Source organism: Mirounga leonina, unplaced genomic scaffold (assembly GCF_011800145.1).
Source record: "Mirounga leonina isolate KUSES-001 unplaced genomic scaffold, KU_Mleo_1.0 Mir_94, whole genome shotgun sequence".
Classification (NCBI taxonomy): Eukaryota; Metazoa; Chordata; class Mammalia; order Carnivora; family Phocidae; genus Mirounga; species Mirounga leonina.
In genome coordinates this window covers 57,267,616-57,280,003 of record NW_023270855.1, presented here as the reverse complement: position 1 = coordinate 57,280,003, position 12,388 = coordinate 57,267,616, and the positions used below count along the sequence as shown (strand labels likewise).

Sequence of the window (12,388 nt, the reverse complement as noted above, 5' to 3'; positions counted from 1 at the left end):
CGCTCAGGGAGGGACCCGGACACGGAAGGCCACGCGGGGTGTGAGTCACGTGGGTGACACGCACAGAACAGGCTCATCTGCAGATGGGAAGGGGGCTCGGGGGGCGGGGGCTGGGGAGAAGGTGGGGAGTGACCGTTGATGGGGACGGGGTTTCGTTTTGGGCCAACAGAATGTTCTGGAGTTAAACAGAGGTGAAGGTTGCACAACTCTGTAAATGTACTAAAACCAACCAACTTGTACACTTTAACAGTTTCATGGCACAGGAATATTTCAATAAAGCGGTGGTTAAAAGAATTCCTGACGAGGGGCACCTGGGTGGCTCATTGGGTTGTGCATCCAACTCTTGGTTTCAGTTCATGTCATGTCAGGGTAGTGGGATCGAGCCCCAAGTTGGGCTGTGCACTCAGTGGGGAGTCGGCCTGAGATTCTTTCCCCCTCTCTCTGCCTCTGCTCCTCTCCCTGCTCGCACACTCATGCTTTCTCTTTCTCGCTCTCAAATAAATGAATAAAATCTTAAAAAAAAAAAGAATTCCTGCCAAGCCCGACTCAGGCACCTGGGGTCTGAGGCACAGAGACCCGGCCCTAAGGAGGCCGGCTGCCACAGCAGCACTAAACAAACCGGCGGGAGGTCTGGGCCCAGGCGCACAGCCGCCCCAGACACAGCGTGGGCTCAGGTGCGGGCAGAGGGTGCTGTTCACCAGCCCCGAGCTCCAAGGAAAGGCAAGTGCCCTTTCCTCCAAGAAACTCACTCCAGCACAGAGAGCAGTCGCTTACCACCCTGTGCCATCAGCTTGTAAGAACAATAGCAATTGTTCTCAAGGAAGCCAGCCCTGTTTACAAAGAAGCCATGAAGCTCGGGGAGTCCAGGAGCAACACACCCACCTTCATGGAGCCCCCCATGGCCGCTCGCAAGTCTCCCTGCAGGGCTCCCCGCCAGGAGCTCCTGGCCACCGGCCTCAGGGAGCCCCGCCAGGAGCACTTCCAGGGTGTCCTTCGGGCTCCCCTCACAGGTCCCCGCATGGCTCTCTTCCTGGGATCCTTCCTCACAAGTTCAGGGCCCCATACAGACCCCCTCAAAGGCTTCAGGGCTCTGGAGGGTGCCTTCAGGGGTTCCCTCAGGGGCTCCTCCCCAGCTGCCCTGGCCCTGGTCCTGGCGGGGACTGGCTGCAGCTGGAGACCACTCCTCAGTTGTATGGGCATGCTTCCTACCAGCAGCTTCCCCTGGGCACTGAGTGCATGAACCGGCTGGCCCCGGAGTTCCATTCTGGGCCGTGACAGGACAATGAGCTCTGTGATGATGAGCTGGGAGGGGGCCCACGCCACATCCATTCCCAGAAGACAAAGAAACCCAGCTCTAACTGCCAGGAATGTCCTTCACTCCCAGGTGGGCCCGCCATACCCCCGAGCCCAGGCCCAGGGATTCAGAGCTTTGGGGGGGGGGGACCCAGGAAGCAACAGAAGCAGAGGGGCCCGCCCCTTCCCTTTCACAGAGAGGGTCTGCCGTGGGTTCAATGGTGGCGCCCCAAAAGATGTGTCCACATCCTAATCCCCAGAAGCGGGAGTGTGACCTTATTTGGAAAAGGGGCTTTGCGGATGGGATTAATGAATCTCCAAATCAGATCCTTCTGGATCATCCGGGTGGGGCCTAAACCAATGACAAGTGTCTTCATAAGACATAGAAGAGCAGAGACGGGGGAGAGGCCACGTGAAGGCAGAAGCACAGATGGAGGGACACGGCCACGAGTTCGGGGGACACCTAGAGCCCCCCACTCCCCACCCCGGGGCTGGGAGAGGCAGCAGGACCCTCCCCTGGAGCCTCCGGAGGGAGCACGGCCCCGGCCTACCCCGATCGTGGCTCTGCCCTCCGGGAAGTGGGAGGCCACGAACTTTCCCGTGTGGGGGTGCGGTCGGCCCTGAGACTCGCCTCCTCAAAGACGTTCTTCCGGAAGTCGAGCTCCTCCTGCAGGCTCTGGCAGCGGTTCTCCAGATCTACGCGCATCAGCGTCTCCTTCTCCAGCTGCTTTTTGGCTACCGCGTGACCGTCCTCTGCCTGGGAGACACGACAGCAGGCTGAGGTGACACTGTCTGCCGCACCGTGTGGCCTCTCGGGGCCCAGGGATCCCCTTAAATACACACACTCCAACAGAGGGCGTCGAGGGCTTAGAAACCGGGCAGCCGCTGGCATCCCAGCCCCAGGCTTCACACCCCCCTCCCCCCAGGACATCCGCCTGACGCCCGCAGCCCTCTCGCCGGCCCCCAGCTTCCCCGCCAGACTGGGGAAACCCGCCCGAAACCTGCCTTAGCCAGCTGGGCCCGCAGCTCAGCCACGTCGCTCTCCAGGCCGCGCTTGTCGCTGAGGGCAGCGGCCAGCTCTGCCTCGCTCCGGTGGAACAGCGACTCCAGATCCTTCACGCGGCCCTGGGCCACCGTGAGCTCACCCTCCCTCTTCTTGGAGCTGCAAGTCAAGAGCGGGCGTTAGGCAGGAGCACGAGGGGCGAGCTGGGGGTGGGGGGGCTACAGGGGGCCCCTCAGGCAGCGCCAGGAGGAAGCCCAGGGACCAGCTCACTCTGGCCTCTGAGCTGTGGGCATCTGCTCTGGGGTAACGGGGCTCAGGCTGTCGCCCAAAAAGCTGCCCCTTCTTCAAACCTGCTCTGCACATCAGGACTCCACCAGCTAACAAATACAAGCACTCAAAAAAGCCTCAAGGAAAGAGCTTTAATGTCATTTTTTGGTGATTTTTCGACACAGGAGGGATCATTTAGGGGAGAACGATTTTTAAAAAGGTTAACAGATAATTTATTAAAGTTGCATATTAAAATCCTGGCCTTTGAAAAGTCGATCTTGTTTGTAAACTTCAGCTACTTTAAGCAGGTTCATCTGATATTCTAGGAGACAATTTTCCCCAATATTAAAGATGGCAAATAGATTCTTTAACGCCCAGCTATTACTAGCATGGGTCTGAGGCTCTTGAACATTTCTCAAAGGAATCCTCCATCTTCTTGGAATTGAATGCATACCACCTCTCCACCCGGGAGCTGACAGAGCTGTCCCCAGCAAGAGTGGGGACACCCAGGGTCTCCCCCCAGCGCTGCTCACAAGGCAGCGCTGTGGGGGCCGAGCAGCATCCTGGTGCGCCCCCCCCACCCCCCCAGTGAGAACCACTGGGGACGCAGCATCAGCTTGCACGAGGCAGGTGGTGCAGAAACCAGTGACTTTGGCCGCCAAGCTGCCCGTGTTCTCCACAGCAGCCCTGGGAACACGGAGCTCCACTGGGGCATTTTATCGCCCTCCTCCACGAGGGTGTCAGGGTCCCTGCAGTCCTCGTCCCTGAGCTTACGCCACACGGTCCTGCTCTCCCACCCACGATGGGGCTGGGGGCTGCACAACCTGAGCCCCTAGAGCAGGTTTTGCAGGGGTCTGGGGAAACGAATCATTCGTTTGACACCCATTACTGAGGGCCCACTTTGTGGAGAATGCCACCCTCGCGCCAGAGATACACCAGAGAACACCCTTGCTCTCCCGATGCAGAACTTTCTCGTGCGATGAGATGACAGTGAAGCTGACAGTGAAGCGTGCCGCCTGTCAGATGCGAATCTGCATTAGGAGGGCAGAGGAAGCGGGATGGGAGGTGAGGGATGAGCACAAGCCGGTGGGAACCGCACTTTTAAGGCACACAAGCCCCACCGGGGGTCACCCTTGAAATAGACCTGGATGAGGGGAGTGTAAGAATGAGCCAGATCCATTATTTCCGGGAGAAGAGCATTCGGGCAGAGGAAGCAGAAGTACAAAAAGGCCCTGGGGTGAGGTATGCCTGGCAAGTTTGAGATCAGTGACAAAACCAGGGTAACAGAAACAGAGGCATCAGGTGATGTGGAAAATTTTTCTTTTTTTTAAAAGTTCATTTAAGGGGCGCCTGGGTGGCTCAGTCGTTGGGCATCTGCCTTCGGCTCAGGTTGTGATCCTAGGGTCCTGGGATCGAGCCCCGCATCGGGCTCCCTGCTCGGCGGGAAGCCTGCTTCTCCCTCACCCACTCCCCCTGCTTGTGTTCCTGCTCTCGCTATCTCTCTCTCTGTCAAATAAATAAATAAAATCTTAAAAAAAAAAAAAAAGTTCATTGAAATAATCTCTACACCCAATGTAGGGCTTGACCTCATGACCCCAAGATTAAGCATCACATGTTCTTCCAACTGAGTCAGCCAGGCGCCTCAATGTGGGAAATTTCTAAACAACTTTATCCAATATTTGGATTCTGCAGAACTACGCAGAATGGCCCAGAAAGCAGGGGCACTGGTGGCTCCCACTGGCTTATGTCTCACTGGCCATGTCTCACGAGCTTCAAGGCGTGAACGCGGCTTCCTCATCTGTGTAACAGTAAGTCCCGGAGGATTAAGCGGGAGAATGTGGCCTATTTGTCGGGTCCTCGCTCACACAGCCACGGCACCCCTGGCGAGCCAGCCCCGGGCCCGGGAACATCCCGGCGGCCAGGACAGACTCCCGGCACAGAGGACATCTGATGACCCAGGCGGACGTTCGTGAAAGGCTCGCGGCCTCCAAAGCCCCCTCCCCGATTGTCTCTGGCGTCCGCCATGAGTTTATGGAGGTGCGCGGGGATGCTCAGACCGGCCACGGTGGCTCTGTCTGGGGGAAGGCTGCAAGGCCACTGTAGACTTTTACTTTCCTCTTTACACTATCTTGCATTTTCCACTTTCTCACCAGTGAGCATCTGTGACTGCTAAGCAGAAAAAACAAGACTCCTGGGCCCAGACAAGGAGCCACACACAGGATCCCTGGCATCCGGAGGCTTCTGGAATCTGCACTGATCCCAGGCAGAGCAGTCTGGGTCTCGGGCAGTGCTGACTCTGGAATTTCCTCAATCTTCCCAAAGAAGCACAAATCACTTTTTAATTAACAAACCTACTAAACTGGTGGGATACAGGCTACCTGGCCGCTTAAAACTACAGATGGCCGGGGCGCCTGGGTGGCTCAGTTGGTTAAACGACTGCCTTCGGCTCAGGTCATGATCCTGGAGTCCCGGGATCAAGTCCCGCATCGGGCTCCCTGCTCAGCGGGGGGTCTGCTTCTCCCTCTGACCCTCCCCCTCTCATGCTCTCTGTCTCCCATTCTCTCTCTCAGATAAATAAATAAAAATCTTAAAAAAAAAAAAACAAAAAAAACTACAGATGGCCTTTGCCCCTTTTGGCCAAAGACCAGGCGCCTGGGCTGCGGGGCCACCTCTGCGCTCTGCTCTGTTCCAGCGGACCTCCTCCCCGGAGGCACCTCAGCGGCACAGCCCTGAGCGAGAGCAGCCGGGCTGAGAAGGCCACACACCGTGTGGTTCCAAGCCTAGGACATTCTGGGCCGAATTATGCCGGGGCCCAAAGGTGGTGGGAAAGGCCAGCTAGAGGGCCAGGCCACAGAGCGCCCTCACCCCCCAGGGGCCAGCCCGCATGACCCCGCGCCAAGGGTGTCTGGGTGTGGCTCAGGGCCACGGGACGCACCACACCTCAGCTGCACACCTACCTCTTGTTCGCCTCCTCCAGCTCAGCCTTCAGCTTCCCCAGCTCGATCTGCAGCCGCGCCCGCTCCCGCGCCGTCTCGTCCAGCACCCTGCGGGCGTCGGCCAGCTCCGACTCATACAGCGTCTTGATGCCGCTCACCTGGGGGGTGCAGCAAGGCCCAGGTCATGGAGAAATCCCTTTCCACCGCCAGCAGGCGCTCCTGGGCTGGACACAGCTCCTCCTGACGCCGGAGGCCCCCCCCGCCAGCTCAGCCCCCCTACCCCAGGGTGACCCCAGCCGGCCCGCCCCGCCCAGGTCCCCTGTCCCCCACCCCGGTCCCCCACCAGCTGGGCACACAGCTCATGCTTTCCGTGGCCTTGTTACCCCCAACCTTCCCCCATCCCCCCACGTCTATGTGCAGAGGGCCAAGCACAGGCATTTACAAACACCTGGAACCAAACCCGGACGGTGAGAGAGCCCCTCCACCCCACTAGGACGGCCAGAGTCAAAAAGACAAAGGATAACAGATACAGCAACACAGAGAAATCGGGACCTCCACACACAGCGGTGGGAGTGGAAAACGGGCCAGCCGCCGGGGTTGGGCAGCTGACCCTGTAACCCTGTGACTCCACTGCTGGGACCTACCGGCGCGGTGGAAGTAACAAGTGCACGCACATGAACCTGTGTGCGTGTTCACGGCACAGTTCACAGCAGCCGGAAGGTATAAGCGACCCCAACGTCCATCAATGGACCAGCAGATACACACAGTGTATCCACACACCCACGGGCACGTCCCGCGGCCGCAAGCAGGAGCAAGGCGCACTCATGCGTTGTCCCGGGGATGGACCCCGAGCCCACGACACTCAGGGAGGAACCAGACACGGAAGGCCACATGGGGTGTGAGTCCACGTGGGTGACACGTCCAGGACAGGCTCATCCACGGATGGGAAGGGGGCTCGTGGGGGCCGGGGAGGGATGGGGGGTGACGGCTGATGGGGACAGGGCTTCTTTTGGGAAGATGGGAACGTTCTGGAATTGGACAGAGGCGATGGCTGCACACATCTAAACACGCTAAGACCACTGAGCTGTAGAGCGTTGTTGGAAGAGCCATAGGGGCTGAAAATTCCAGCTCAATGAAGCTGCAGACAGAGAAGGTGGATGGAGGACGACAAGCAGAACCACTCCCGGGGCGGCCAGCTTTGAAAGCTGCACCACCTCCCACGAAACTACAAGATACCAGCAGATGTCTGGGCCGGGGGGGTGCAGGAGCAGCCGGGACCCCTCCCTTCCACGGGAAAGGCCCCAGAGCAGAGGGGGCTGCAGGGAGCTGCCGAGGATCTGCGACGTGGTCAGGTAACCACCATCTCCTGCCCAGGGACAGAGGAGCTTCTGGGAGGTGGGACTTTCCAGAAGAGTCGGGGTTTTAACAGACAGTCTGAGACACCCCTCCCGAGAAATAAGATTGAGTAAGTAAAAATACATCATATTGCTTGTCTCCACGACCAAGATTTTTGGCAACCCCTTGGATTCACCTGTCCTGACCCTGCTCTGGGCTCCCAGGCCACGGTCTCGGTCTCCTCAAGTGTCTTGGTTAAAGTACCGAGTTCTGGGGCACCCGGCTGTCTGGGGCGCATAACTCTTGATCTCAGGGTGGAAGTTCGAGCACCATGGTTGTAGAGATTACTAAATACAAGTACTAAGTCCATGCAGTGTTTCACGTCCGTGGGTGCACACACACACATGCGGGCCCATGTCCATCTGTCTTAATAAGGCACTTATCTACAGCCAGGTCTGCAAACACAGGCCCACAAGCCAAATTCCATCCCACCGCCTGTGTTTGTCCAGCCTGCAAGCCCAGGATAGTTTTTACACCTTTAAATGGCGAAGGGGGGGGTGGGCGGGAGAAAAAGAAATTCTGCGACACAGGCAAATTACAGGAATTTAGGTTTCCATGTGTATAAATAAAGTTTTATTGGCACGCGGCCTGGCCTATTCCTCTACATAGCGTCCGTGACAGCTTTCCACTGTGACGGCTGAGTTGAGTAGCTGTGATGGAGACTTCCAGCCCACAGAGCTGAAAATGCTGACTCTGGCCCTGTTCAGAAAACATCTGCCAGTCCCACTCTACGGCCCCGGGACAATGTAGAAAATGCTCGTAGAGGACAAGCACACAGCCTCTTTCAGACCACTAACAGGTGCTCTGCTGGCAGGACTTGCTTCCCTGCACCTGTGACAGTCCCTGCACAAGCCTGGACCACAGCAGTGGGAGACCAATGGCTTGGGCCTTTTGTTTAGTCTTTAATGGCATTCTGCAACCGCCAAGAATGAACAAATGTTTTAGCAGGTGTTGGCCAGGGAGGGGGAGCGTGGGGGGGTGTCCAGATAACCCGAGGTGGCCTTTCCTGTTCCCGAGTCTCTGGAGGATGAAATCTTCCCGGCTAAGAACCACAGTTCTGCAGGTAATCCCCAGACACAGGCAGCCCCAAGAGCTACTTCCTCCCACCCAGCTCACGCACCCTGCCCCTGCTCCCTGGGTCCACCTGAGGGAGCCCCCTACCTGCCCCCACCCCCCAGCAGCAACAGGACATCCTGGCAGGTAAGAGAAAAGAAACCGAAGGCTGGAGGAACTTAACACCCAAGTGGGGAGGCTCCTTGGAGAACTACCTCTCCCTCCCCGGGCCCCTCCCTCCCGGCCAGCACACAAGACCTCTCTCAAACAGAAATCCGCCCGGCCCCAGCCCTTCCAGAAACCCTCCAGTGACATGAGCACATGGCTCTTCAGCAGAGCACGGCCCGCCCGACCAATACCCAGCAGGACCTGTACGTGGACACGTGTGAGAGCGTGCCCGCGGGCAGAACAGCAAGGGCTTGGAAGCTTCAGTTTTACCTCAACTGTTTAGGTTTTACTACAAGCATGTGGTACGCTTGTAACTTTTTTTAAAAAATATTTTATTTATTTAATTGACAGAGAGAGAGAGACAGCGTGAGGGGGAACACAAGCAGGCGGAGTGGGAGAGGGAGAAGCAGGCCCCCGGCCGAGCAGGGAGCCCGATGCGGGGCTCGATCCCAGGACCCCAGGATCATGACCTGAGCCGAAGGCAGACGCCTAACCAACTGAGCCACCCAGGCGCCCCACGCTTATAACATTTTAAAAGACATCTTCAAAGGGTTCCTGAAGTGGCTTCTCCTAACGGCATTTGGGGCTGGAACATCCTCGGGGGTGGGGCCATCCTGAGCACCACCTGATGCCAGGAGCACCCCCAGCCTGATGACCACTAATGTCCCTGGGGGCAGCCTCCATGGCGGCAAGGGGCTGCGGTCAAGTAAAGCGCACACATCCCTCCTACTGGAGCCCCCTTCCCGGCCCCCTTCCCGCTTCTGCCAACCCACCTCTCCAGTGCCCGGCAAGCCTGGGCCCCCCTGCAGCCAAGGCCATTTCCAGGTCACTCCCTCTAAAGAGCCCACGTGACCACCCCGCGCTCGCTGCTCCAGCATCCCCTCCCCCCCGTAGGTCACCAGCTCCCTCCACTGCCCAGTTCCGAGGGGCATTTATCACCTGGCCCCACGGGCAGGTGGAAACTCCAGAACAAGCTGGTGGCAACTGCCCAGCTCCCGCTGGGAGCACGGCCCTCAGCCCAGGGCGACACCTAGAGCCCCTGCACAGCCCCTGAGCTCACAGTGGGGCGGGTGTGTGACCCACAGCAAGACTTCCTTTGTTCCCTGAGCTCATCTGGATTCCAGGAGGCCTCACCAGCTGAGAAGGGAATAATGCTGCTCCCCAGACAGCCGGCGGATCGGGTTCCCCAGGCACTCCTCATGGGCTCTAGGTACACCACCCAGCCAGCGCCACTGGCACGCACTGCCCGACCCAGCAGGCAGGAACTGGGCCCACATCCTGAGGACATCAGGGGGCCACCTTGGGGGCAGACAATTCTAGCCCCGTTGTCTTAATGACAAAACCTGCCCAAGGTCACACAGACTAAAAGCAGTTTGCATCCGAGCAACAGAGTGCCACCTACCAAGGAAACTTCCTCCCCATCATCACCCAAGCCACTTTCTGAGCCATTGCCTGTCCTGGCAACCATGAAACAGGGGCGACAGAACCCACGGAATACTTCCTCGGGGCGCCTGTCCTTTATTCTACAAAACACATGTAAACACACACGCCCCGCCAGCTAGCACAAAAGGGGGGCCTTGTTATTTCCATTTTACAAAAGAAGCACTGAGACCCAGAGAGTTTGACTTGCCCAGGGTCACACAAAGGGTACGTGGCTCCCCGAAATGACCCCCCAGCGGCTCTCCCCCAAGTCTGTCACTTGGTCCACGGTCAGGATAGGGAAGCCTAGGCTCAAGCACATTCTGGCTTCAGGGCCTGGCTCTCCTACGGGCCCTCAGGGGGAACCACAGGGTGAGCACTCCCCCACCCCCCACCCTTATTCAGAGGAACCACACTTGGCCTTCAAGGGGCCAGCAGGGGCCAGCTAAGTGAGGAAAGAGCCTGGGGCCCGTGGGGACTGGGGGAGGGTTGGGTTGGAGCCAGAGTCCCCACCCAAGGAAAGGACCCACCCAGGACACCCAGCCCTCACTTGCCCTTAGGGGGCGGGGCTTACCCAGCCCCTCTCCCTCAGTCTGCGGTGAAGCCCTGAGACCCACGTGGAAACCAAAACTTCCCACTGGATCCCCAAGACCAGACGTCTCCCCATCACCTACCAGGCTGCAGTCCATCAGCCAATGGGGGCCCCAAGGCCCACCTGAGGACCTCTCAAATTTCCCATGGGACCCCTGAGGCATCAGACCCCCTCCCCTCGGATGCCCACCCACCCCAGGTGCGGGTCGGAGACGGACCCTACAGCCAAACCACCTCCCCAGCCCCTCAACTCCCCAGAATTCATCATAGGACCTTTGCAGAGTTCCACAGAGAACAGAGCACGTGACTTCCCCCAGAGACCCCCCCCCCCCATGAGACCCTCCACACAGCTTGCACTCCCGGTCTCCTCCGAGACCAGAGAACCCCACCAAATTTCCTCCCAGGACGCCAGAACATCCTAACGCATCCCCGAGACTCCCCACCTCTCTTGGGGGCGGGGCTTACTCTGGCTCACACCCGCTCAGCCAGGGGATCCCCAGATCGCCTCTAACCACTCAGGGCTCGGCCCTGCCCCATCTCCACCAGTCGCACAGGGGGCCCCGAGATCCTTTGGGGATCCCTCAGAGGACGGGTGTACCCCAGACTGCACTCCTCGCTCAGTGGATACACGAACCCCCCTGCGGGCCCCTCGGCGGGCGGGGCTTGTCCCAGGGTGCACCCCTCGTTCACGGGTCCCCCGAAAAACCCTGGGGAACCTTCGGCGGGCGGGGCCTGCCCCAGTGTGCACCCCTCGCCTGGAGCCCCCCGAGATTCCCCGAGGATCCCCTAGGCGGGCAGGGCCTCACCCTCGAAACCCCCCGGGTAGAGTCAGAGGCCGAGGCCCACCCCGGCGTGCGCCCCTAGGGCCCCCCGAAACGCCGGGGACCCCCGGTGGGCGGGGCCTGCCCAGTGTCACCTCCCGCGCACGGGAGCCCCCGGGGACCCGCAGAGGCCGGAGCCCCGGCTGCGCGCCCACCTCGCGCGTGGTCACCTCCTCCCTCTCGGAGATCTTGAGCAGGAGCCGGTCGTTCTCGAGCTCGAGCGCGCGGACCCGGTCGATGTAGTGCGCCAGGCGGTCATTGAGCTCGCGCAGCTCCTCCTTCTCCTGCAGCCGCGACAGGCGCGTGGGCGACAGCGGCGTGGCGGGCCCGCCTGCGCGGCTGGGCAGCGGCGTGGCCATGGCGGCGGCGGCGGCGGCGGCGGCGGCGGCGACAGCGGCTCGGGGCCCGCGCGGCTCGGGACGGCGGCCGCGGCGCGGCGGGCTCATTCAATCCGCGCCGCCGACCAAGATGGCGCCCGGCGCCCGCCGCCGTGGAGCAGCCTGGGACTTGTAGTCCGTCGCGGCTGCGCGGGGCAAGCCGGGAGCTGTAGTTTCCTGTGCGGGCAAGGCTCCGCTGGCCTCCCGCTCAGCTTGCCGCTCTGTCGACACATTGCTGTTCTGAAACTCCCAGCTCGCCACCAAGTGACTCCGGGTTTCTTTCCAGTGCCCACTTTCCCCACTTGTATAACCTACCTACCTCTTTGGAGTCCTATTAAAATTAAAGGTGAAGGAACCTCAAAAACATGCTCAGTGATGTCACATGTACAATCAAAATAAAATAATAAGATAAGATAAGATAAATAATTGAGCTCACAGCAGGCGCCTGGCTGGCTCAGTCGGAAGAGCATACGACTCGACCATTGATCTCGGCATTGTGAGTTCAAGCCCCACCTTGGTTGTAGAGATTACTAAAAAAAATTAATTAACTTGGGCGCCTGGGTGGCTCAGTCGTTAAGCGTCTGCCTTCGGCTCAGGTCATGATCCCAGGGTCCTGGGATCGAGTCCCACATCGGGCTTCCCGCTCTGCAGGAAGCCTGCTTCTCCCTCTCCCACTCCCCCTGCTTGTGTTACTGCTCTCGCTATCTCTTTGTCAAATAAATAAATAAAAATCTTAAAAAAAAATTAATTAACTTAAAAAAAAAATAACTGAGCTCACAGATACAGAGAACAGGTTGTTGGTGGTTGCCGGTGGAGGGGTGGGAGGTGGGCAAAATAGGCGAAGCAGTCAAAAGGCAAAATCTTCCAGTTATAAAATAAAGAAGTCCTGGGGCTGTAATGCACAGCATGGTGACTATAGTTAATAACATTGTATTGTATATCTGAAAGTTGCAGAGAGTAGACCTTAAAAGTTCTCTTCACACACACACAAAACAACAAATTGTAACTATGTGTGTTGATGGATGCCAACTACACCTACTGTGATCATTTCAACAATGTACACAA

General features: G+C 58.7%; 1 protein-coding gene across 2 annotated transcripts in view; it reads right to left on the bottom strand.

Moving 5' to 3' along the window:
- Positions 1 to 11,311, bottom strand: part of LMNB2 (lamin B2) — a 15,401-nt gene extending 4,090 nt beyond the window's left edge. The window contains exons 1-4 of one of the 2 annotated variants that reach the window (XM_034996446.1): positions 11,102 to 11,311; positions 5,521 to 5,657; positions 2,295 to 2,455; positions 1,925 to 2,046 (exon numbers count right to left, since the gene is read on the bottom strand). In XM_034996446.1, the coding sequence (XP_034852337.1) occupies positions 1,925 to 2,046; positions 2,295 to 2,455; positions 5,521 to 5,657; positions 11,102 to 11,305 (624 nt within the window). In that variant the 5' untranslated portion in view covers positions 11,306 to 11,311. The remainder of the gene's footprint in view (positions 1 to 1,924; positions 2,047 to 2,294; positions 2,456 to 5,520; positions 5,658 to 11,101) is intronic. The other variant, XM_034996447.1, reaches the window with a different exon arrangement.
- Between the last annotated feature and the right edge of the window lie 1,077 nt (positions 11,312 to 12,388).